The following is a 25,274-nucleotide window of genomic DNA, read 5'->3' as shown; positions in this document are numbered from 1 at the left end:
AGCCATAAACAGTGGGTCCCCAGACCTGGGCGAAAGGCCTAGGGTAAGGACAGGAAGGTGGGGAAGGCCTGTGGGGGGAGGGGGAGCCTGGCTTTGTTCTGGAGACAGATGAGGAGGCGGGCCCACTTTGCAGACACACACACACAGCAGACAGAGACCTAATCTGGGACACATAGACACTCATGGCCCCTTCCTGTGGCCGTTGCTCTTTCCCCAGCCTCCAGATGGCCCTTGCCCTGCCTGGGGCGGGGTGGGGCAACTTTGTGTGTTTGGTGTATGTGTAATATGCATTTGTGTGTGAGTGTGCACATGTGTGTTTGTACTTTGTGGTCTTAATTATGTGTATCTGGGCATTTGTATACATGTTTTAGCAGGTGCCTTGTGTGTACATGTGTGTTTGTGTATGTATTTATAATTGTGTGCATGCATGGGTTTGTTTGGGGTGAGTGAGAGCACTTACATGTGTTTCTGCACACAGTTTTATATGTATGCACATACATGTGCTTGCATATTAGTGTGTTTGTGTGTCTCTCCATGTGTGCACATGTTTGTGGGTATGCATGCGCATGGTGTTTTGAGTGTGTGTATTGGTCAGGGAAGCTCCAGCGCCCCAGGTGTCCCCAGCATCCAAACCGGGGATGTGGTTTCTTAGGGCCTGGAGCAGCTTGCATACACACAACAACATCAATAATAATAATGGTTATCATTTATTGTTTTTTGTGATGTATGGGGCATTTTTCTAAACATCTTACTTTTTTTTTTTTTTTTGAGCTAGGTTTACCAAGGGATAATTCACAAACAGGAACTCCATGCTTTTTAGGTGTACAGTTTGATGAGTCTTGACAGAAACAGTCATGTAAACCTTAAACCTTAATGATCAAGACTCCAAGCAGGCCCATCACCCTGGAAGTCCCCTTTTGCCCCTTTGTGCAGTCAGTCACCTCTCCCCATTACCAGCCCCTGCGACAACCCATCTGCTCAGTCCCTATAATTTGGCTTTTTCCAGAAAGTCCCATAAATAGGATCACAAAGTATGCAGACTTTTTAGTTAGTTCTTCAAACTCAGCAAAGTGCATTTGAGACCCAGCCTTGCTGTTGCCTGTATAAGTAACTTGTTCCTTTTATGAAAAAAATTAAGCTGTAATTCTTATATCATAGAACTCACCCTTTTAAAGTGTATAATTCAGTGATCTTTAGTACATTCATAGAATTGTGCAACCATCATCTCCAATTCCAGAACATTCCATCACTCCAAAGAAGCCCCATCCCCACTAGCAGTCATCCCTCTCCCTCAGTCCCTGGCAACCACGGACCCACTGTCTCTCTGTGGATGCGCCTGTCCTGGACGTTTCACATAAATGGAATCACACACTATGTGGCATTGTGTCTCTGGCTTCTCTCACTTCCAAGTATTTTCAAGGTTACTTTGTTTCTCTTCATTTGCTGACTAGCATTCCAATCTATGGATGGACCTCTGTTTACCTATTCCCTAGGAATGGAGATCTGGGATGTTTGCAATTTTTGTTGGGATGAGGAGGAGTAAAGCTGCTATGAGCATTCACCTGGGGTCTCGGAGTGGACCTGTTTTCACTTCTCTGGGATCACACTTAGGGTTGGGATTACTGAGTCCCATGATGAGTAAACACCTATGTTTATTAATTAATTCATTTGTTCCTCATAATCTAGGAGGTAAGTACTATTATTAGATCCATTTTATGTATAAGGAGAGTAGACTTTCCCACAGATCACACACACAGAGCAGACAGAAATACTGCCCCAAACACGCACCGGCGGCCCTCCGGGACTGTGCATATGTCCAGGGCTCCCCCCACCCCGTTGTCATACCCCACACCCCTGGAACAGATGCTGGTGGGGACTGCAGACCCAGACGTGCTACAGACACACTGTGATTTGTTCATCTTTCCAGCCATCCCGTCTAGTCCTGACAGTAATTAGCTCCCAGACTGACGGGGAGACGGTGAACAGGCTCGGAGTCATCGCCCCACGCCCACAGGCCATGGGCACTGGGCCGTGTGTGTCCAGGCTGGACGCTCTCCCTTCCACCCCAGATATTACAGACAGGCCCCAGAGAAGTCGGGCCAGCGTTTTCCAGCCCCTTCCTAGAGCCAGCCACGGTGCTTGCCACGCAGGATCCAGTCCCGAGAATTTCGGGCATGCACTCACAGGTCCCCGAGGCCAAGCGCCGCAGGCATGCCCATGCATCGAACTAAAATGGTGTTTGTCCATGCAGGCGCCCCAGGCACTTCACGCTTACGCTCGTGGAGCGTGAGCTCGCGGGGCTGGGTGCGAGCGGAGAGGGTCACACACGTCCCTGGCCGGCGTCGGGGTGCGGCACCGCGCGCTAGCATCCCCGCCCCCATCCCCGCTCTGGCGCAGGCCCGGAAGAAGCGCCGCAGCGGGCGATGGCGTCACAGGTTTCCACTGGGGCCCCCGCGCGGAGGCCGGGATTCCCTGATACAGGAACGCCCGTGACGGCGGCGCCAGCCTGCGTCGGCTGCTGGAAGGCTGGACTCGGCTGGCGATGACATCAGCCCCTGCGTTTCTGGAGCCGGCCTGGGCGGGGAGGGGGGAACTGGAGAAACTAAAGTGACACCGGTTGCCAACACTTACGCTGGGCTTTTTACCCGCTGGGCTGATGGGCTGAGCGCTGTGTCCCCATAGCCGCTGATTCAGGTGCTGCTAAGTCCCCCATTTCACAGGTTCATAAACTAAGGCCCACGGTTTCTTATCTGTGAAACTTCTGTAAATCGCTGAAAGCGTGCCTGACACACAGCCTATGCTCTGTTCTCATCTCAGGGTCATCAGAGAGTCTGCCCGTGCGGAGTGAGGGCCCCCTTTGCCTAGCGCCTTCTAGGGTCGGCACTCCCTACTCGCGTGTTTCCCTCTTCTGCAGCAACCAGGCTCAGAGACGACGTGTGGGTGCCCTGGCGCTATCAGGCAAGGCAGACGCCCAAACCAGATCGTCCGCACTGCCGGTCTCTCCCCAGCTCTGGCCCCTGCGGTGGCCAGGGGCAGTGCCCGCGTCCTAGCCAAGACGCCCGGGCTGCCCGGAGGGGTGTGCCCACGGCTGGCTGCCTTTGTGCTGAGGCCTGGACGAATCCATCTAAAAATAGCTCCGGAGGAGGCGAGGGCTATTTTTAGTTCGGGTGGCTCCGGGCACTCCCAGTTCCCGGGTCAGCAGATCTGGGCTAGGGCCGTGGAGAGCGCGAAGGAGAGTCCACTCACCAGGGTCCCCACCCCCGCCCCCAGCTCCAGGTCTCGGGGTCAGCCAGCCTATACCCTTGGACGCAAAGCCTGCCCTGCGGAGGCCCGCCGGGGAGAACGAACCTGGAGGGGGGTAGTCTTGCGAGTTGGGGGAGGGGTCGCCCGAGGCCATCTTTCCTCAAACCCCACCCCTCTCTGGCCTTTTGTTGGGCGGGGAGGCGGCTTTCTATTTTGGGAAGGTGTTGGAATAATTTCCCTGGCTATTTTTAGCTGGTTTGGGGATTCCTCCAACCGAGCTGGCCGCCTGGCCTCTCTGCTTGCTTCAATCCTCCTCCTCCTCCTCCTCCTCCTCCTCCTCCTCCTCTTCCTCCTCCTCTTCCTCCTCCCAGCCGGCGGACCCAAGGCTCGCCTTGCGCATAAAGGGCAGGCAAGGACACACCGCCCCCCAGAGCAGGGGGTCTCCCCTGGGGCTGACTTGGAGTGGGGAGACCCTCATAGTTCTTGGCTGGTGGGGGGAGGGGCTCTCTAGGGCGTTCCCACGTTCCAGGTGAGCCAGACATTCCAGCCTCACGGAATCCCTAACAGCTGAATTCCATCTCCAGGACTCCACGGGGCTCCCCGACTCTGACCTTTCACCTCCTTTCAGAGTTGTTAACAGGTTTGTCCTGCTGTGAAAGAGAACGGATCTTGACCACCGCGCCCCCTGGCAGAGGGAGATCTTGTTCAGTGAGAGTAAACTGAGGCACAGGGAGGACATGGAGGAGTGGGCTGAGTCTTAGTCTTACTCTCTGGTGGCTTCATCTCCATCCACACTTTTTTTCTAATCCTGACCCAAGGGTATTTTGACTGATTTTAGAAAGAGGAAGGGGGAGAGAGAAACAGCGATGTCAGAGAAACCCACGGGTTGCATCCTGTGCACACCTGACTGGGGATCAAACCCGCAACCCAGATCCATCCACACTCTTACCAGCTGGTAACCTTGGCGGGAGTGACTTCACCTCTCTGTACCTCTTTCAGGAAACGGGTAATAATTGTAATGGAGTTGTTGTAAAAACGTGAGTACATTAAAGATCTTAGAACAAGAGCCAGGCAGGAGATGGAGCAAGTAGTCCTAGAAAGGATGCTGAGAGGGGCCTGGCTGAAGCTATGAGGAACATTTCGGGTTTTAACTGGCTCCACACACCTTTCAGATGACTCTCCAGCTATCTCTTCACTCCTCGCAAACGCGAGGCAGGAGTGACCCCATGCGACAGGTGAGGAAACCGAGGACTTGGAATAATTTCACAGGCCCAGGTCTCATGACTGGTGACACATGGGAGGCCAGCACGGTCTCCTGACTCTTCTGGCTCTGACCCACACAGTATTCCACAGCTGCCTGTTGCATTCTTTCATTCTTCCTTCACTCATTCAGCAGATATTTGTTGGGCACTGTATGAGTTTTCTGAGGGCTGCTGTAACAAGTCACCACAAACATAGTGGCTTAAAACAACCCAGATTTCTTCTCTTACAGCTCTGGAGGCCAGAAGTTAGAAGTTAGTCTCACGGTGCTAAAAATCACGGTTTCCACAGGACTGTATTCCTTCCAGAGGTCGCAGGGATAAATAGGTCTCTTTGTCTTTTCCAGGTTGTAGAGGCGCCTGCATCCCTTGGTTCATGGCCCCACAACACAAGGCTTTTTCTCTTGTTTCCATCTTCACTTCATTTTTTCTTTCCAACTGATCCTCCTGCCTTCCTCCTGCAAGGACCCTTGTGATGACACGGGGCGCATCTGAATAAGCCAGGACGTTCTCCTCGTCTCAAGGTCTTTTAAATTTAATCCCATCAGCTGTCTGGAAGATATTCACAGGTCCTGAGTACTATGATGTGGACGTCTTTTGGAGAGGGGCTATTATTCAGCCTACCACAGGTACTTTCTTTGATCAGGCCCTGCTGGACACTGGACCGTGAGGAACAAAAGCGGATGGGTGGCTGCCCTCCTGGAGCTCACAGTCTGGGGTCCATGGCCAGGTCAGATGGTCACAATGATTGAATGGAAAATTATAGATAGGGTTGCCAAACAAAATACAACACAGCTGGTTAAATTTGAATTTTAGATAAGCAAATTTTAGTATAAATATATCCCATGTAATAACTGGGACATACAAATAAATAAAATTTAGAATATCTCATTTAATATTTGAGTCTTCCTTACACTAAAAAAAATGAGCTATATAAAAGGCCATGTGTGACTAGGCCAGAAGTTAAAATTGATCGTGGAAGGCTTTTAAGTAATGATAAGCAGACATGCGTGTTAGGAGAGCTCTGGCTACGGCGTGGGGCCTTGAGACCTCGGTTCTGAGGCGGGTTGTCCACCCAGGTACCCACCACTTGCTTCTCGACAGGCTTCTCACTGTATTGTGGCTCCAGAGTGAGCGGTCACGCACTGAAGGCCCTTCCCTTTACACCAGCACATTCACATCCTGACCTTCAGGGGGGCCACTTGGCCAATCAGAGGCCAAGGCTTAGCTTCAGGTTTTTGAGGATGCAATTGCCCAGGTAGCTCTGGTGCCTTCCACACAGCCTCAGAGGGGCGGCTGCCTTGCAGTGGGTGGGGCCTTGCACGGGCTTCCCACACAAATGACACTTCTGACCTTTACCTGAGGAGCTCGGAAAGAGGAGCTCTGGGGAGGGACCTGTGGGCACCTGGAGACCCTGACTGGGGTTTGGGCCAGTTGGGCTGCCTGTCTCCGCCCTGAGTGCCCTGGCCTGGAAGTGGGCATCGGTCTATGGAGCGGGCCGACCACCTGCTAGGAACCCTCACAGGAACGTCGTTGGGTGGAGTCCAAGACCCCTCAGGTGGGGTCCCTGGTTCGCCCAGGCCTCACTCTCCTTCTGAGAAAGAGGCCCACGGTGGTGGTTGCAGGGGGAGGTTCCTGGATTCACAGAATGGAGGCAGGATTGCCCGGAGCAGCCCTGTGAAGGGAGACAGCCTCATGGCTTCTGAGAAACAGGCCGGAAGCGCACAGGAAGCAGAGGCAGGCCCAGGGGGAAGTCAGCTCAGCCTGGAGGTGTGGCTGCGGTGCCCAGGCCCTGACCTTTTGTGGGGTCTGTGATAGAAGAATGCACCCTCAGCCTCCCTGGCTTTACCTCGTCATGGATCATGGCAGACACAACATAGGGTGATGTAGTTTTTAAATTTATTTTTTTTTCTGTGGTTCCAATTGATTTCTGTGAGCCTGTTGCGACTTTCCAAGAGAGGATAGTCTGCCTGTGGAGATAAGGCCCAGGAATAGATAGTAAATGTGGTTCAGCATTCAGCACGAAATGCTCATGGAGTCAGAAGGGACAGTTGCCATCACTTATTTGCACCACACTTCACTTAGATGTTGAGGGCATTACAGCATCTTAGGCTTGTTGACCAATTTTACTTGCTGGAAGCTCATTATGTATTTTATGCCTATTACATATCTTCACAACAAACTCGGTGCTACTAATTCTTATTTTATAGGCGAGAACACTGCCACACAGCCATGACTTGCTGGAAGTCCTGCAGCTAAGTTGGTGGTAGAACCTGCCCCGCCTGTTCCTTTTCCATTTCATCTGCTGCCTCGTAGGGGCCGTGCAGATCCACTACCAACCCACCCTTGTTCCCACCTCAACAATCACAGGAGAATAATAGTGGGTTTCTCAATTCTGGGCCTGAGCCCACTGTGCTTTCCTGATCTATGGTGTCTCCTGAAAACAAAGAGCCTCCGAGAGCCTACAGAGAGAATGTTCCAAAGCGTGTTGGCCAGGAAAGAGACCAGACCTGAAGGGCACTTCCTCCCTCGCTCTGCTCCAAAGGTGGCCCGGAAGAGGCTGGCGCATAGACAAGGCAGGAGTGTCCAGACGATAGTAGCTTCCACTCCGTCCTCCCCGTAGGGGGTTGTTGCCGGGACAGCAATCCCATGACCCAAGGTTCAGGATTTGGCTTCCTTTGGCCCCGTAAGCCAGCCTGCCCTGCCTTCCGCAGGATAGGTGACTAGCTAAGACCCCATAGTTGTACCCAGGTTGTCCCTATGAAACTTTTAGACCCTGGTCTGAGAAGTCCTTTCCAGAGGCAGCTCCACATGGCTTTGAGGATGGGGACCTGAGTGTTTGCCAAACTTAGAGTTTTTTAGGTTCTCCTTATACTTAGGTGGTGGTGGGGGGAGGGGCAGATAAACCATCTGGCAGCGCAAGCAGGGCTTTTCCTGACTCCAGTGTAGGAACCTGCCTTTGTCCTGCTGAAAGCCGATCTCTTATCCAGGATGTGAGGCTTTAGAACGGCAGTGACCCTACCACTTACTCCAGAATCACAATGCTACTCAGTCTGTGATTATTCATTTTCTTGATCATAGCAGAGTGAAGACAGCATCATTGGGATCATCTGTGGAAACCAAAGGTGCAAGAAGAGATGTGGTGGTTATGGGAGCTCAGAGAGCAAGTGAGGGGCAGAGCTGGATTAAAATCCCGAACACCTGTTGACTAGCCCAGTTCTCCACCTCGCCCTGTCTTGTGTCTCGCTGCGCCATGCTGACTGGAGGAAACATTTCTTTCTCAGCCTGGGGCATGGAGTTCCTCCCAGGGTGATACATTTGGGTGAGAAAGGGCGCCACATTCTTAGGGCTGGCTCGCCAGCGAGGCCTTGTGTCACTTTCCACTGTGAACCCTGTGACGGCTTCCACAGACCGGCCACACGTGTACTGCAGAAAGTGCTGGGCCTGACGTGGCCACCTGGGGGGAACCCCCCCGTCCCCCGTCACGGAGATGTTGAGGCTGCTGCATGGCCCCAAATGTGGAGTTGCTTCCCTCTCAACTTTGGGTCCCTGGGGAAGACTGAATCCTGAGCCAGCCTCGTCTGCCTGGGCTCCAGAGCCCTGCTACCACTCGTGAAGGACTTTCTCGGAATCACAGGCACTGGCCAGGAGGGTGTGAACTGGCCAGTGGGCAGACTCCTGCAGGAAGTAAGGTCCCACTGGGAGAGAGTGGAAGCTGGCAGCGGGTCAAAGGCACAAGTCCTGATAGATGGGATTAAAGTCATCACTGAGATAAATGCTTTTGTTTCGGTACCACCCACGGCCTTCGGAAAGTCTCATCTACCCTTTCTTTGGTATGCAAACAGACGTTCTAAATGTTATAAATAAAATGTGTGCAATGTTATAGATAAAATGTGTGCAATGTGAAGGCTGCACGGTGGTACTCCGTTACCTTTCTTTCATTTGGGTCAGTTTCCAAAGGTTTCTGTTTAATGGAGTTGATTGGTGGCAAATATTTTTGTCTAGAAGAATGTTAACTATGAAAGCCAAAGACAGATGAGTCTGGTGGGTGTGGGGATGTGCTGCCCACATCCTTTGAAGGAAGGACGGTTGTCCTGGCTTCTGAGACTGTTGTGAGGGGACACCCTTCGGCTGTCAGCCCCTGAAGGAATTGCTTCAGCTGCAGAGAGCCTCGTGGCCCACGGTCATAGTGTTCTGGAGGCAGCCCATCCGGTGGCTGATCAAGATGGAGGTGTAAAGGCTTGCAGCCCCTGGGGAAGCCTGAGGCCCCTCTGCTCCCTTTCACATGTTTTGATCCTGAAAGTCGTCTCTAATAAGCATCCTGGACACAATGTATCTGCTTCCCAGAAAACCCAACCTGTTCCTGTAATAACTGTGCTTGTGTTTGTTGACGGCATTTCCTTTCGTAGGGCAATGACTTTGGGGTTACAGAAATGATGAGAGAACTTTAGGACTAGTCTTCTTGTACTACAGGACCCTTACAGTTCCTATAGTTGTGAGTGTTGATATTTCAAAGCAGCGTTACTAACGAGAATTTCATCTTGGTTGTGAATTGTGCCTTTTCTCATTATAAGAAACCCCAGGAGGTCTCGTTGGATGCTTTTGGCCTTTCTTTCAGCTCTGAAATTAGCACCAGTTAGAGTGACTTGTCCAAGGTCACAGGGAGGCTGGGTCATTTCCACTTATGGAGGTTTTAAAATGTACTTAAAAGAGGAAGAGGAAGAAACAGCATAACAGGATAAAGAAATTGTAGAAGAAAAAAAATACAGATTATCAGGAGGAAAGGTATAATACACTATTTACAAAGCAATTAAAGGATTTTTAAAAATAGGAATTCATTGTGCCCTGTAGGTGGTGTGGTCTGGTAATAGGACACAGATTTAAAATTGTGTGATGACTGTGGTCTTTTAATCTTGTCAATCTATGTCTTTCCCTTATAATTTCTTTTGGAGAGAGCGTAACAGTCTGAAGACGCTCTACAGCCAGTTACAGAATTGAATATAGATCTGGATCTAAATTCAGTGGTCTCGCCACCATATTCATGTACCTGTTCTGCACTGTTTGTTTTTTTGTGTTCATAAAATAAAAGAATAAGTAAGCATGATGCTCCTGAACAGCCATTGTGCTAACTGACCCAGCTGTGAATGCTGCTGTGATGTGATAGTTGTTATCTCTGAACATCTTTAAAAAGTGATCCTGAGTTAAAGGTTAGCCTCTTCATTTCATAAATGCAGTCATTTTGCTTTGAAAGGCACATAGGATTTTTTTTTCTTTTTTTTTGAAATTTTATCATCTCCTGAGCAAAAAGAATTTGTGAAGTAGAACTCAAGGTCAGTGAACATTTTTTTTTGCATTGCATTTCTTGAAAAGCTGGTTGCAGCCCTGGCTGGTATGGATCAGTAGGTTGAGTGCTGGCCTACAATCCCAAAGGTCGCCGGTTTGATTCCTGGACAGGGCACATGCCTGGATCGCAGGCCAGGTCCCTGGCTGGAGGACTGTGAGAGGTAACTGATCCATGTTTCTCTAGCACATCAGTGTTTCTCTCCCTCTCTCTAAAAAATAAATACAATCTTTAAAATAAAAAGAAAAGCTGGTTGCAAATGCAAGGAGGGCCACAGGCTCCCTTGTTCTTCTGAGCTCCTGCACTGAAAGGTAGGGCTGGCTTTGTGGGCATGTGGACTGCACAGGCACCTGGGTTTAATGCTCTACTGTTATCATCTTGAAATCTTCTTTTTTTAATTTTCACCTGAGGACATACTCATTAATTTTAGAAGGGGAGGGAGGTAGGGAAAGAGAGAAACTTTCATGTGAGCAGCATTGATTGGTTGCCTCTCCTGAGCACCCCAACCAAACCTGTAACCTAGGCATGCGCCCTGACCAAGAATCAAACCTGCGACCCTTCGGTTAATGTGGCGATGCTCCAGCAGAATGAGCCACACTGGCCAAGGCTTGAAATTCTTAACTAGAAAGGAAACTTCAGTTACAGTTGACATTCAATATTGTATTAGTTTCAGGTGTACAGCATAGTGGTCAGACATTTATGTAACTTACAAAGTGATTCCTCATTAAGTCTAGAACCCACCTGGCGCCATACAGTTATTACAGTATTACTGACTATATTCCCTGCCTTATCGTACATCCCTGGCAATTGTTAATTTTTGAACAAGGAGCCCTGCTAATTCTGTAACTGCTCCCACTCAGGCTCTGTGACTCAGCATTTGTCATTTCTGTCCTTTTTGTCCTTTTGGCTTCAATTGGAGGGAAAGGTTCTGGACATAATACCCGTCTCTTGGGTTTGTGTAGTGACTGGACTGATGACCGTTCTGGATTTCTTTGTCGACTCTCTGTGGATGCCAACGTGTGCTTCATTTGGGTGTGCCACTCCCGCCCAGTTGGGGGCATGGCCATGCCCCCCTCCTATCAATGCCAGCTCCGAGCCACTGGACCCTGAGGACCGACCCTTCCTGCCTTGTGAGGGCTGGATGTCTGTACTCTGCACCGCACGCAGCCCAGTCCATGGTTTACATTGGGTTTGCTGCTTTCTGTGGTTTTTGCCAAGTACATAATGGTATGTCTCCACCACAACTGTGTCCTATATGTGTGACTGTCCTAAAAATACTCTGCTCCCCTATTCGTCTTTCTCCCTACTCTTTCTTTTTTACTTTCCCCACAGTTTTGCCTTTTTCCAGAATGTCATGGAGTTGGAATCATATAGTATAGGTCTTTCAGACTGGCTTCCTTCACTTATTTCCAGCCTCTTCCAGCTCCTAGAGGCCCCGCACCCCTGGCCCGTGGCCCCTTCCTCCGTCTTCACAGCCAGCAGCGCAGCCTCTCCCACCTCCCACTCTGACCCTCCCGCTTCCCTCTTATGAGGGCTCTTCAAGAACCCCGGGCCCACTGGGAAATCTAGGATTGTCCCCATCCCAGGGTCCTTGACTTAATCCCATTTGCGAAGCCCCCTTTACCACATTTTAGGCGACACAGCCACAGGTACTGGGGATTAGGATGTGGACGTCTTCGGGGGTCATTTTTCTGACAGCACAACCTGTGCACCGGCTCGCCTGTCCTAGAACATTATAGAAACGGAATCACACTGGCTCTCCCCTCATGGAAGGCGTATTTCGCTTGGTGTGAAGTTCTGTGAGTCACTCAGATCACCACACTTAGTATCAGTTTATTCCTTTACATGCCGGGTAGGATTCTGGGGTATGAATGGACCGCCGTTTGTTTATCCGTTCACCTGTTGCTGAATACCTGACATGTTTCACATTTTGACTATTATGGGAAGAGCTGCTCTGAATATTCCTTCCAAGGCTTGGTAGACATGTTTCGAGTTCTCTTGGGTAAACACTAGTGGAATTGTCAAGTCATTGAGGAGATGTGTGCTCAGTTTACAAGAAACGGCCAGAACTCTTCCCCCAAAGTGCTTGTAGCATTTCACACTCCCACCAATAAGCCCTGAGTCCAGGTTGCTCTGCATCCTCAGCAATGCCAATCTTTGAAATTTTAGCCTTTCAGGGGAATGTTGGGTAAGGTTGTTTTTCCCCTTTTTCTGATAAAATATACATAACATGAAAAGTAGCGTTTTAACCATTACGGGTACAATTCGTGGTGTTATGTACACTCAATGCCATACAACCGTCTCCACCATCCATCTCCAGGACTTAGTTTTTTATGTATTTTCTCCGTTACCATGTAACCCCCTTTTACTCCCCCCGCCCCCGCAACCCATTTCTAGGACCTTCTCAGCTTCCCAAACAGAAACTCCGTCCCTGTTAAACACTAATTCCCTACCCCCTTCTCCATCCCCTGGCTCCCCCCATCTCCTGTCTTTATGGATTTCACGCCTCCAGGGAATGCACATGAGTGGAGTCACACAGCATTTGTCCTTATTTTACTGAGCGTAATGTCCTCAAGTTTCATCCTCATTGTAGCACGTGTCAGAATTTCCCTTTTAAGGCTGAATAACATTCCAGTGTGTGGATGGACCACACTGTGTTGATCCACTCAGGCGCCCGTGGACATTTGGGTTGTGTCCACCTTTTGGCTGCTGTGAATCATGCTGTGAACATGGGTGTGCAAATACCTCTTCGAGTCCCTGCTTTCCATGCTTCTGTGAGTGCACTGAAAGCAGAAGTGGGACTGCTGGGTCACATGGTAATTTTGTTTTGGTTTTGAACTGCCTTCTAATATTATACTTTTTTGTTACACAAGGGAATATTTTTATATAGTTGAATTTATAAATGTTCTATACAGAGAAAATTCTTCTCTACTCAGAGGTCGGAATCACCCATTTGCAGGTTTATTACTAAAAATTCAGCACTGGCTGGTGTGGCTCAGTGGATTGAGTGCTGGCCTGAGAACCAAAGGGTCGCCGGTTTGATTCCCAGTCAGGGTACACGCCTGGGTGGCGGGCCAGGTCCTCAGTTGGGGGTGTGCAAGAGGCAACCACACATGGATGTTTCTCTCCTTCTCTTTCTCCCTTCCTTCCTCTCATTCTAAAAGTAAATAAATAAAATCTAAAAAAAAGAAAAAAAGGACCAATTAAAAAATTTAACTCTTCATGGTATGCTGTGATGTGTGCCACAACTCTCTGGACTTCCCCGGAGTCTCCCTGGTGGCTGGGGGTGGCCTCTGAGTGACTGGCGAGTAGGGGTAAGACTAGTAAGATCTTCCCAGGCTCCAAACTCTAAAGATCAAGGCCCCTCCCAAGGGGCCATGCCAAACACACACTCCCAATCTGTGGGGCATGACATAGGTCATGCCATGCAAGTAGCCTTCCCCTCTGAATTTTCTAACTATGAATCACAAAGCCCATCAAAGCTGAAGGCTACATGTGAGTGCGGCTGCCTGAAGCGGGCTTCATCCCTGCTGCCTCTTGCTGGGGGCCGGTGAGAGGAGCGGGGACAACGTGGGGCAGCCCCCACCGCCCAGTGGCGGCCAGGGAGAGAAGGGCCCGGAGCTGGAGACAAGGAGCAGTGAGCCTTTTTATTGTGGGTTAATTCACGTTGTATTGACAATTCCACACAATAGTAAAACACTGTGAGAAAGTGGGTGTGGCACACCTGGAATTTTTTTTTTAAAAATCAGAAAAACCACCAGACATCCAAAAGCAGGTGGGGTTGAACCTGCCAGAACCACAGATTGTTTCTGAAAACCAGGAACAAGTCGTTACAATGTTTGGCAATGGGTTCTGTGGACAGAGGAGGAAGAGAGCAGAGTGTCTGACATATGGCTTGTTTTCAGGGGACCCCGTGGCAGGCTGGCTTTTTGTAAGTGCTACTGAAGGGCAAGTGGCTTTTGGCGGCCTCACTTCGGCCGGAAATGCCCCTGGTCACTCACGCGTGGGGTGAGAGTCTGAGGAATCGGGGCCTTTTCCTGCTCTGGCAGAGCTGGGGCTCTTCACCTGATGGATGAGCTGCCTGGGGCCCGGAGTTGTCCTGGACCGGTGGCAGGGACATCAAAGCCAGAAAGACAGCACCTTCCTTCCAGCCCAGTGGGTTTACATTCCCTGGGGCTGGAGGTCACAACTGAGTCACTTCCTCCTTGGCCTGGGAGTCACCTTTGGGATGATGGGGCAGGGATGCATGTTCTAACTCTTTCCTGGAGTGGGGGCCAGGCCAGCCAGCCCACTACACACACTGAACCAGACTGCAGAAGGCAGGGAGCTTTGCACCTCCACGCCTGCCTTCTGTGCATGTGTCCCTAATTCTGCCGCCATGGCATGGTTAGAGGTGCTGGTTCCCTCAAGGCCTGTGCTGCCACCACCACCAGCTCCCTAATGCATGGGGCACTTCTACTCTCTAAAGCCGTGATAACCACATTTTCAGGGTGGACACTCATGCCAGGAATGCACAAGTAGCACACGTTGTTCTAAGTGCACTGATGCTTTAGGTCTACACTATGGACAGTGAGTTTTACTTTAAATGGAAAAAAGAAGGCTTCCCCCTGCCTCAGCTGGAAAGAAAACCACCGTGGGGGGGACTCCTGCTGATCGCCACCTCCTTGGAGTCTGAGGCTGTGGGCACCTAGTGTGGGCAGCTGAGCAGGTGTGACAATAAGGGGAGAAACCGACTGTCCTCACCCTTGCTGGGCCTCAGTTTACCCAGACCACTCAGTCCCTGGGTTTTCTGACTCAAGCCTCCCCAGGCCCAGGATGGAGCCTGTTACGGAGTTGGGAGTGGGACAGGGAACACGCTGGCAGGCTGTGCCCATAGCGCACCACGGAGCTGATGAACTTGGGTTCAATCCCATCTTCTTCAGCCAGGGGTCCTCGACCAGCTTCCTGCTGGCTTCTCCAGAGTGACTTGGGTGGGGGACACAAGGTGGGGCTGGGCTTGGAATGGCTGGCAGGGCAGGGGGCGGAGGCGGAGGCGAGGTCTGGGACCCTGGGGGGCTCCTGATACTGGGGTCAGGACCTCCTGCTTTGTTTGGGACCCAGTGGCTGGTCAGTGGGAGACACAGGAAAGATGGGCGTGCAAGGATCTGAGGCAGGCTCAAGGGATTAAGGCTTCTGTCACAGAGCCTTGCTCTGCCACCGGCTCCCTGCCCTCGGGGTTAATTCCCACAGGGCCCTAGAAGAGGGTTTGCTCCATCCTGCTGGGGACAGTGAGACAGGCTTGGGGTGGTGCGGGCTCCCTGCGCAATGAGAGGAGGCTGCAGCCTGGGAACCTTCATGGCTTTCCCCGACCAATGGCAGGTCTGGAAGTGCCGGGCTCCCTAAAGCCCCTGATGCTCCCAGACCGGCTGGGGAGAGCTGGGTGCTGGGGAGAAAGGTTCAGCCCCCCAGCCTGTACGCTGTGGGAGCTGGATGGAGGGTCATCTCCTGGGGCCCTCTGAGCGCTGGCAAGGTCTGAGCCTTGGCCCCGGCTGCGAGGTGAGGGCCTGGACTTGGCAGCTGTCCAGGGCCCTGCTGGCGTGGGCCTCGGACTCTGACGTCCGTTGGGGCCACAGGGGCAGAGCTGGGCTTGTTTCTTCCCACAGTTTGCCTCCTGCCCCATGACAGGGCAGGTGGTTACCCCTGAGGTCCGGGCCGTACGGGGTCCTGGCAGCCATGGTGGCACTGGCAGAGGGGAGGGAAGTATATTCGGCCCCATTCTCTTGTTCCTTTCACTGTCCATGTCACAACAAAGGAAAAAGTAATTTTTAAAAAGGCCTCCTGCCCCTAACCCCTGACTCCACAACATATCAAATTTCCAAGGCTGTTGGCAAGAGTGATGAACTGCGCTAATACGCCTTGCACTTCCTCCAGCCGGAGCTCTGGGTCTAAGGGGCACAAAAGTGGACAGGGAGCCTCTGAGGCCTTGCAGCTACTGCCAGGCCGTTTAACACCTTCTCACACCAGGCGTCGGTGGTCCTGCCCGCCAGGATGCAGCTCTATTTGAACAGTGGCCATTGCGACAAGTGAAAGTGGAGAAAAACCAAACCAAAACCAAACCCCCTGAAGAGACGAGTATGATAGAGCATGATTGCAGCCTCTAACTGCCACATCAATGTCATGTGCTCAAAACAAAATTAAACCCAGCTGGCCATTCCGGGGACCAGGGCAAGTTGCTGAAAATCTGTTTCCGCGATGGGTGGGATCCCAGGAAAGGGCAGGGTCACACATGGCCGTACAGTGACACATGCCTTACAGATGCCATATGGTAGGGTGACACTGGGTGACACAGGGTGCATCTCCTAGGCAAAGCCCCCTCCTGGCCCCTAAAATCCACCTGTGCATATTGCACAGTGCACCTTGGCCACACATCCAGCCATCGAAATCTGATTTTAGCAGTATTAGAGTAACAATTTTTTAAATGAAAAGATTTTCCCCAGCAGGTTCCGTATGATCCCCCCCACCCCCAAATTTTACTCTACTTAAAAAAACAAAACAAAACAAAACACTGTAGCAGAAATCTTTTTTACAAATGGCCAATTGCGGAGGATGGCCGGCCGGCCAGGTTCCCCAGGTCTCCTGGGGCCAGCAGCCAGAGCCCCCTCCCCTCCCCTTCTCCTGACCATCTCTGGACCACAGCTCAAATGGCAAGTGAGAGCTTAAAAAAACAGCGACCGCACCACTCGGGCATCTTGACTCTTCCTAACTGGAAGCTGCTGTGCCGCCAGCATCCCTCTTTCAGCCAGGCCCGGAGGGCTATGCTGCTCGGTCTGAAAACCCATCGTTACCCAGTAGGTACGTCTTACCCCACCTGGGCAGTGGCAATGTTTTACATTTCTTTTGGCATTAAAAGTTTCAGGGACCCAAAACGCTTTGCTTCAACTATGTACTGAACGATGCCCTGACAGAGAGAGAGAAAGAAGGGGGGAGGGAGAGAGAGAGAATAGGGGAACACCAAGCTATAGAATGACACAAGGCTTCTTGTCCTTGAAGGGGTTCTCAGAGGCGGGGACACCGACCAGCAGGGGGTCATTCCGGGCGTGCTGCTCACAGTAACTCATGAGTTCCGATGAGGCTTTGGAGACCTAAGTATCAAGGATGAGAGAGAAAAGGTAAGAAGAAGCTGATACATGCGTGTTCACAGCAGCATATTTGTAACAGCCATAAGGTGAATACTGTTCGATGCCCATCAGCTAATGACAGATAAACGCAACGTGTTCCTCTGCACTCTGGAATGTTCCTCAGCTACGAAAGGGAGCAAAGTGCTGACAACTGCTGCTACAGCATGGACGGACCTCAAACATGGGGTGCTCGGCGAGAGAAGCCAGACAGGAAAGGCCACACAGGATGTGATCCCACTTAGGTGAAATGTCCAGAGCAGGCAACTCCACAGGGACAGAGTGGACTGGTGGCTGCCAGGGGCTGGGGGCTGGTGGGGGGTAACTACTGATGGGAAGGTTTCTTTTCTGTGGTGATGAGATGACTTGAAATTCGACAGAGGTGGTGGTCGCAAACACTGAACATACTAAACATCACTGAGGGTAAGTTTCGTTTCGTGTATTTTACCACAATTTTCAAGTGATGAAAAAAAGGACTGAGCCTCCTTCAGCAGGCAATGCCCAGATTTTGAACAGAAAAGTCAGAAAGTGAGGCAGCCTCTCTAAGAGTCAGCCTAAGACTCCAACCAGGCAAAGGGAGGACCGCGCAGGGAGATCTCTGACTGGACGTCGGCATGATCGAGGGGCACAAGAGGAGCCTCTTTCCTCTCTGTGCAGTCTGAACCCACTGGGGTCCCGTGACCCAGCAAGGGCACCAACCCTTAGGACACCCTGCACAGAGTCCCCAGGAGAGCAGGGAGAGATGGGAGGAGAAGGAAAGCTGACACAGGGAAAACGTGGCATTTAGCATCTGGGGAGCCGAGGGTCACTACAAAGGGTGCCCCCTTGGCCATACACCCCATTCCTCCTGGTCATGACTTTGAGGGTATTACAGAGATTGTCCCACTCTACCTGCTCCAGAAGGGCTGGGGTGGGGGGCCTGGGTTACAGGTAAACTGGGCAGGGCAACTAGGACATGTCCGTGGGCCCCTGGATCCCATCCCAGGGCAGGAACTGTCTGTCCGCTGGACTCCCTTCCCTAGTCCCCTGCTGCCTTCTCACCTCCGGGGCCAGTGGGCAGTGAGCTGTGCAGGGGCTGCTGGGGGTACGATGAGGCGGGGGCGGGGGGAGACCACGCTTTGCAGTCTTGGCAGTTCCGTGACACTGCACACCAGGATGCCAAGGACACCCAATCCTGTCCTGTGCTGGGGACGCTCCTGCCCTCAGACAGCGACAATTGCCACTGTCGTGAGCACGCCAGCCACTTGTGGGATGGCTGCCTTTGATGAGCAGATGGAGCTTGGTTTCTAGAGTCCTATTTGGAAAGTACTCCTCCCAGATGACAAAAATAGTCACCGGGCCCTGAAATAGCCGATGTTGTGGCTCCGGCTTGTGCCCCCCACCCCGGCCCATCCCTGGCATTGACAGGAAGGCTCTGCCCACAGTGCCAGGGCCACCATACTGCCGCACATCCAGGTCGTGGGTGCCTCTCATCTGCCAGGCCATGGCCGGGTTAGCCTTCCAGGCAGGCCGATGGTCTGTGGTTCTGATCGCCACTTTGCGGGGGATGCAAAACCTCAGGCGGGACTGAAGGGAGAGTGGGTCACGTCCTGACTCCCCTCCATGGCCGGGGGCTGCTCCTGAACATCAAACGGGTGGGATGAATCACGGCTCCGCCAGGGCTGGGAGCTGGCACCGCTCACAAAGAAAAACCACTTCAACCGGGCCCTTCTCTTTCTTCAGCTTGAAGGAATGCTTTGAATGCTGCAGAGTTCTGGAACATTCAGCCACCTCCTGGGAGGCACTCCCCCCACCCCACAGCCCTCCCCCACCCTACCCGGCTGGTGGAGGCTCAGGGGCCCATCAAAACCATCTCCCACTCTTCCACGGCCTGGCCGTCAGATGCGAGTCTGTCTGTACCTGGCCCTTCCGAATGAATTCCTGTGACCAGCAGCGACTGGGAAGTGACAGGTGCTCAGGAAGGCGAGTCTGAACATATACACGGGCTGAGAGTTGATTTTGTGTTTCTGCTTGGCTAGACCACAGCACCCAGATATTTCATCTAATGCTACTCTAGATGTCTCTAGGAAGATACTTTTTAGATAGTATCAACAATTAAATTGGTTGGCTTAGGGTAGAGTAGATTAGCCTCTATAATGTGGGTGGGCTGCATCTAATCAATGGAAGGCCCTAAGAGAGTGTAGACTGAGGTCCCTGCAAAGAAGACAGAATTCTGCCTCCAGGCGGCCTTGGGACTCGAGCTGCAATGCTGCTTTTCCCGGGTCTTCAGCCTGCTGGCCCCCTGCAGACTTCAGACTTGCCAGCCCTGACAATGGCACGAGCCGATCCCTTAAAATACATCTCTCTCTCTTTCTGGCTACATGTGCACATCCCGTTGGTTCTGTTTCTCTGGAGAACGCTGACTAACCCAGTGGCAGCAGGAGAGGTACGTCTAGAAGCGAATCGCACCGGAGCCTGCTCGATGGAGACTGCCTGTCCCCGCCAGGCCGTCTGCAAGCCGTGGTCCGGGGCAGGAAACGGCCTCCTGCAGGCATCTCGCTGTCCTTTGAAAAGTGGACATGGGTTTGGTGAGAAGGTGCCTTTCCAAATGCCAGGCACCTTTCTCATATAAGCAGTTGTGACCAGCCATTGATCCATGTCCTTGGAAAGGAGGAAACGTGTGCCCTGGATGCTGCCCTGATGTCCCCTCATGGATTTAAAACTCATCTATGTGAACACAATGTGCCCACCCGCACCGGAACATCGCTCGGCCATGAAAAGGGGTGAAGCACTGACGCTCGCTGCGACGTGGGTGGGTCTTGAAACCAGGACACTCAGTGAGAGAAGCCAGACACAAAAGGCCCTACAGTGTGTGGTCCCATTTATGTGACATGTCCAGACCAGGCAAACCTAGAGACAGAAAATGGGTCAGACTTGTTAGGGGCTGGGGAGGGCAGTGGGGGTGACAGCTGAGGGAGACGGGGTATCTTTTTCGGGGTGATGGAATGTTCTGAACTAGGCCGAGGTGATGGCTGCACAACACCGTGAAAGAGCTCGATGCCACTGAATTCTGCACTTCAAACTAAATGGTTAACTTATTTTTTAAAAAATCTCTGCAGAGCTGATGGTGCAATGATGCATTATTTTATTTTGCTTTGCGTGTTCCTGGTCCCTGATGGGTTAAGTGTCTGTGAACAGAAACTGCTTGTCCCTTTTCTTTTTTTAGCATAAAAAGCAAACATGCTTATTTCAAAAAAAATTCACAGCACAGAGATGAAGCCAGTAGGCGGTGGGAAGCTCTGTCTCTACCTTTCCCTGGACCAGGTCTCTAGCTCCTATCCACATCTGTTGTAAGGAGGGGACTGTGGGGACAGCAGAGAGAGACAGTGCCTGCCTCACGCTGGTCCTTCCACCAGGGCCTGAGGTGGCTTTCACCGGGGCTTCCAGGGAACCGTCCCGAGGGCTGGGGTGAGGTGTTTATGTCACTACAGCACAGGCGATCACCACAACCCAAGAAGTAGCTTTACAGCAGCTGTGTCTTTCTGCTGAGGAAACTGAGGCTTAGAAAGGTTAAGTGAGTGGCCTGAGGGTGCACAGCGAGAGCTGCAGCTGCAGCGTCAGCCCGTCCTCCTGCCCCGAGAGCCGTGGGTGTCTTGCTTCCCTCTGCTGCCCTGCTCACCTTGATTCGCTGGATCCCGGCTTCGATGCGGAGCTGCTCCACCAGTTTCCGGGCCTGGGCAATGTTGTTAGTGGCTGACATTGTCTGCCATCAGCTCTGGGCCTCGTCGTCCAGAGAGCTGCGGGGAGAAGCAGATGGCATGAGCCGGCCCGGGAGGCCCCAGAAGCGCGTGCAGCCGAGGACGGGGAGGCAGGATGCCCCCACTCCTGGGAGCCTCTGGCCCATCGCCCACCACCCTGTAGGCCTGCTCTGCAGACTGGCCACGTTGTGTGTTCTCAGGTCAGAGGTGGGAGGCCTGGCTGAACCCTTCTCCCACAGTTCCCTCCTGTGACCGGTTGCTGGCTGTGGCCACTGAGGGTCCCCAGGAGAGTTCATGAAACCACAGCACTGGCTCCTGGGTGGCTCCAGATGAAGGACTTGGCAGGGAGAAAGCAGCAGTTTCCTCTGACCGCGGCAGCCCCCGCTCCAGGGTCTCCGCAAGTGGCGCTGGGCCACTCTCTGGGGTGGGGCCGTCCCGGGCACTGCAGAGTGTTCGGCAGCACCCTGGCACCCCTTCTTGATGCCAGGAGCAGCCCCAGTCGTGATGACTGCATTTGTCACCAGACATGGCTCAGTGTCCCCTGAGGGGCAGATCCTCCCTGGTTGAGACTTCCTGGCCCTGTCTGAGACAGATCACCTGGAGACACCACGCACTGTGGATCCTGGCTCCATCACCCACTCTCTGGAGGGCTGGGGCTATTTCATTCCTTCGTTTATTCACTTGTTTGTTCAGCAAACTTTCACAGAGAATGCCTTGCCACATGCCACGCACAGCTCTGAGAGCTGAGCTAATGACGGTCACATGGACAGGGGTGCCCGGTTCAGACTTCCACCCCTTCCCCCGCCCCGCCCCACGCCTGAAGCCCAGCTGCCTCTTGGAACCAGCTGGCAAATGACCTGGGCTTTCACACCCAGCTGCCCGGGTCAGGGCAGGAGCGAGAAGTGTTGGCTTTCTCTTGCTGTGCAGTGGCTTTGGGGTGAGTTGGTGGGACAGTCACAGGGGAGGGACTTATGCTGGAAATCCTAGGACGGTGGTTGCTAGAGACTGTAAGGCAGTGACTTGCTCCCTCTGAGGGCTTCAGGGGAGAGTCCTTCCTGTCTCTCTCAGCTCCTGGGAGTCCCTTGGTATCCCTTGGCTTGTGGCTGCATCACCCCAGTTTCTGTCTCTATTGTCACATGGCCTATGTGTTTGTGTCCATATTTTCATCTTTTTTTTTTTTAAAGATTTTATTAGTTTATTTTTAGAGAGAAGGCAAAGGAGGGAGATAGAGGGAGAGAAACATCAACGTGAGAGAGAGACAGCTCTCAGCTGCCTCTCACATGCCCCCAAATGGACACCTGGCCTGAAATCCAGGCATGTGCCCTGACTGGGAATCGAACTGGTAAACTCTTGGTTTGCAGGCTGGCACTCAATCCATTCAGCCACACCAGCCAGGGCCATATTTTCATCTTCTTATAAGGACACCAGTTACTGGGTTCAGTGTGACTTCATCTTAACTAGCCACAGTACATCTGCAATGACTCTATTTCCAGAGAAGGTCCACTCTGAGGTCCCGAGTGGACACAGATGTTGGGGGAACATGTGCGTGGATGGTGTGCTTGGCGTAACCCACTTCATGATTCCAGATAAACCCTCCCGTGCGCCCAGTGGATCTTCAGCTAATGCAGACCCAGTACATGAGATTGCATACAGTTTTTCTGCACCAAATCCCTGTGGACCTCTCACCCCAGCACTCTTAGGAATCAGGGGTCACATGTCACAGTTTAGGGGATCAGAGTGCCCCTCCATCAGCTCTCTCACCCAAGAGAAGGCTCACCCTTTATCAGGCCAACAAGTCCTACTTTGCTCTTATTTGAGATGGTTTTTATGTTCCTTCCAAAATATTTTTAGTAATTTAAATTAAAATGTAAAATTTGACATGCCTGTTGATTCACAGCAGCTGTAGGAAATGATAGAGGCTGCGTGCGCACTTTGCCCAGTTTCCCCCAAGGGCAACATTTGGCAAAACTGTAGTGAGACCATAGCCGGGGTGGTGGCTCTGATGCAGGACAGACAAAGGGCATATTAACCCCCAGTGTCCCTCCTATGGCCCTTAGAGAGCCACACCCAGGTCCCCTCAACCCACCTCCACTCCTGGCAACCACTGATAGGTTCTCCTCTACCCATTTGTCATTTGGAAAAGGTTATGTAAATGCAAGAATAGGGTATGTAACTTTCCCCCACTTGGTGCCATTATCTGGGGCACTGGGGGTGCTCCTGGCATGAGGGGGTGGGGGCAAGGGATGCTGCTCAACACCCCCCAGAGCCCAGGATGCCAGACGGGTGCGGGGAGCAGGACCCACATCGAGTCCTGGGAAGCCCCTGCCCCCCTGGGTGGACATCTAACCAGGGAACGAAGTAGCGCTCTGTGTTCCTGTCACCACACACTGCATCACTGTCTGCTTGGTAGTCACAGGGCCAGGTGGCTACAGAAAATTAAAGGCAGATTTTCAGAAAATTTCTTATTTGGCAATCAAAAGGAATGGACTGTTGACAATCACGCCTTGGATGATGCTCCAGGAAGATCTCCTGAGTGAAAAAAAGCCCCAAAGGTTATATGCTGTACGGTGTCATTTATGGGCTATTTTTGAGATGACAAGATTGTGAGGATGAAGGAATGACGGGCAGTTGCTGGGGGCTGGGGCTGGTGGGGGCCTGGGGGAAAAGAGCGACACAAAGGTCCTGTGGTGCTGGGGATGGGGCATATCTTGACTGGCGGAGGATCCAGGTGCCTGACCAGGTGGTAAACGCACACAAAGCTTAGTACACACACATCAACTGCAGAAATCTCAATAAGGCTCCTGGGCTGCATCGGTGCATCCTGGCTGTGATACTGACAAGGGACTTGGACAAAATACTACCACCGGGGAAAACGGAGTGAATGATACAAGGAATTTCACTCTGTGATTTATTACAACTGCATGTGAATCTATAGTGACATCTGTCAACATTTTAATTAAAAGAAATCCTTCCATGCGGCCCGTTCCCGGAGTCCAGCAGACACTCAGCCCCCTTTGGGTCAGAAGAGGCCCAAGTGTGTCTGCCCTGGACGCACAGGGCCCACGTGTGGGCTTCCAGAGCTCTGATTCAGCAGACGGCTTCAAAGTAGCCACAGAACATCCAACTCAGGGAAAACTGCCCTGGTTTGGCTCAAAAATACCTAAATTACTCAGCGCTAAATATAGACGTGTACAGAGAACAAACGGGGCGGCCCCCGGAGTGTTTTCTTTGGAAGGCTGGGAGTCCTGCTCAACGTCCAGTGTGTCTACCAAGGCCCCCGGCCACCTTGTGCAGCCACCCCAGCTGTGGTCCCCTCGAGCACGTGGCCAGCGAGAGGCTCCCTTTGCGCTGGTGATGACTGAGCCCCAGAGATGTGTGTGTGCATGCATGCGTATAGGTCTGTTTGCTCCTGCGTACATGTTGTGTGTGCATGTAAGTTTGCATGTGTGTGAGTGTATTATGCACATCTGTGTATGTATGTGTCAGCGTATGTGTCCATGTGATGGATTTGTGTGAGCATGTGTATGTGTCTCTATGTGTACGAATGTGTGAGAGTGCCAACATGCCAAGATCCTGACACTGGTTGCATCACTACAGCCCATGTGGCAGACTCAAGTCCTTGTCCTGGCTGTTGTCACAGCCAGTCACTGACTCATGCGCCAGCCATGCCCTCCAGGATGAGACCAAGGCCAGCAGAACAGGCGGCATGCTGAGTCAGCTTGGGGAACACTCCTCGCCAGCTGTCTCTCCTCAGGAGGCACATGATGGGGCAGACACCTGACCTGGCTCAGCAGGGCCTGCAAAGGCCCCAGAAGCCCGCAGGGCCTGGGAAGCTGGGGGCGGGTGGGGCGGGGGGGATGAGCAGGCTGCTGGAGGAGGGAAGGACGAGGTGGCCAGAGCCGCTGGCAGAGGTCATGTTCTTAACTCTGCAGAGAGGCTGCTTCAGGCCTGGTGAGCATAAGGACAAGACTTGGGGTGAGGTTAGCCTAAAAATAGAGACTTGACAGACACTGCCAGGCCCTGGGCTGGCCTCCCGGCGGAGGGCTGGGAAGTCACACCAGGTTGAATCGGGCTCCTGCAAGGACGATGAAGCTGCCTTACTCCCAAATTCCCATTAGCATGGTGAAGCTATGGTAACAGGGAGGCTAGTCGCCCCCAAAATATTATAGACGTGAGCTGAGACACGAGGCTCCAGTGCACCGAAGGACCAAACAAAATCATGGAGGGAGTCGGCCTTTCTTCAGCAAGAGCCGCGGGAAGGGCAAAACGGGGAAACACCTGGTTTAGCAGTTTCTTCCCCGGGCACTGCTGACGTTGAAGGGGGTCACCCTATGTGCGGCCATCCTGGGCACTGAGAGGGGAGGCAACACCTGGAGCCCCACCCCTCCATGCCAGGAGCTCCCTCCGTTGTGACAAACACAGACGTCCCCAGACACCCCCAGTGTTCAGTGGGGGCAAAATTTAATGCCTTTATGGAGCTCCTTTATCAGAAGAACACCTGCAGCCAAAAAGAGGCTTCGTTAGGCAAATTTTTTGGAAC

General features: G+C 52.4%; 1 protein-coding gene across 6 annotated transcripts in view; it reads right to left on the bottom strand.

Moving 5' to 3' along the window:
- Window positions 1–13,338: 13,338 nt before the first annotated feature.
- Window positions 13,339–25,274, bottom strand: part of GNG7 (G protein subunit gamma 7) — a 115,116-nt gene continuing 103,180 nt past the window's right edge. For 5 of the 6 annotated variants that reach the window (XM_054586918.1, XM_054586922.1, XM_054586893.1 and 2 more), the window contains 2 exons: window positions 20,656–20,773; window positions 13,339–16,964 (listed from right to left, as the gene is read on the bottom strand). In XM_054586918.1, the coding sequence (XP_054442893.1) occupies window positions 16,839–16,964; window positions 20,656–20,736 (207 nt within the window). In that variant the 5' untranslated portion in view covers window positions 20,737–20,773 and the 3' untranslated portion in view covers window positions 13,339–16,838. Of the gene's footprint in view, window positions 16,965–20,655; window positions 20,774–21,331; window positions 21,463–25,274 lie in introns of those variants that run through there. The other variant, XM_054586927.1, reaches the window with a different exon arrangement.

The sequence above is a fragment of the Pteronotus mesoamericanus genome, unplaced genomic scaffold (genome assembly GCF_021234165.1).
Source record: "Pteronotus mesoamericanus isolate MK-2021 breed Mesoamerican mustached bat unplaced genomic scaffold, CSHL_Meso_final contig_1210, whole genome shotgun sequence".
NCBI classification, from domain to species: Eukaryota; Metazoa; Chordata; class Mammalia; order Chiroptera; family Mormoopidae; genus Pteronotus; species Pteronotus mesoamericanus.
Note: the sequence above shows the minus strand (reverse complement) of the source record. Positions and strands in the feature narration are given on the sequence as shown.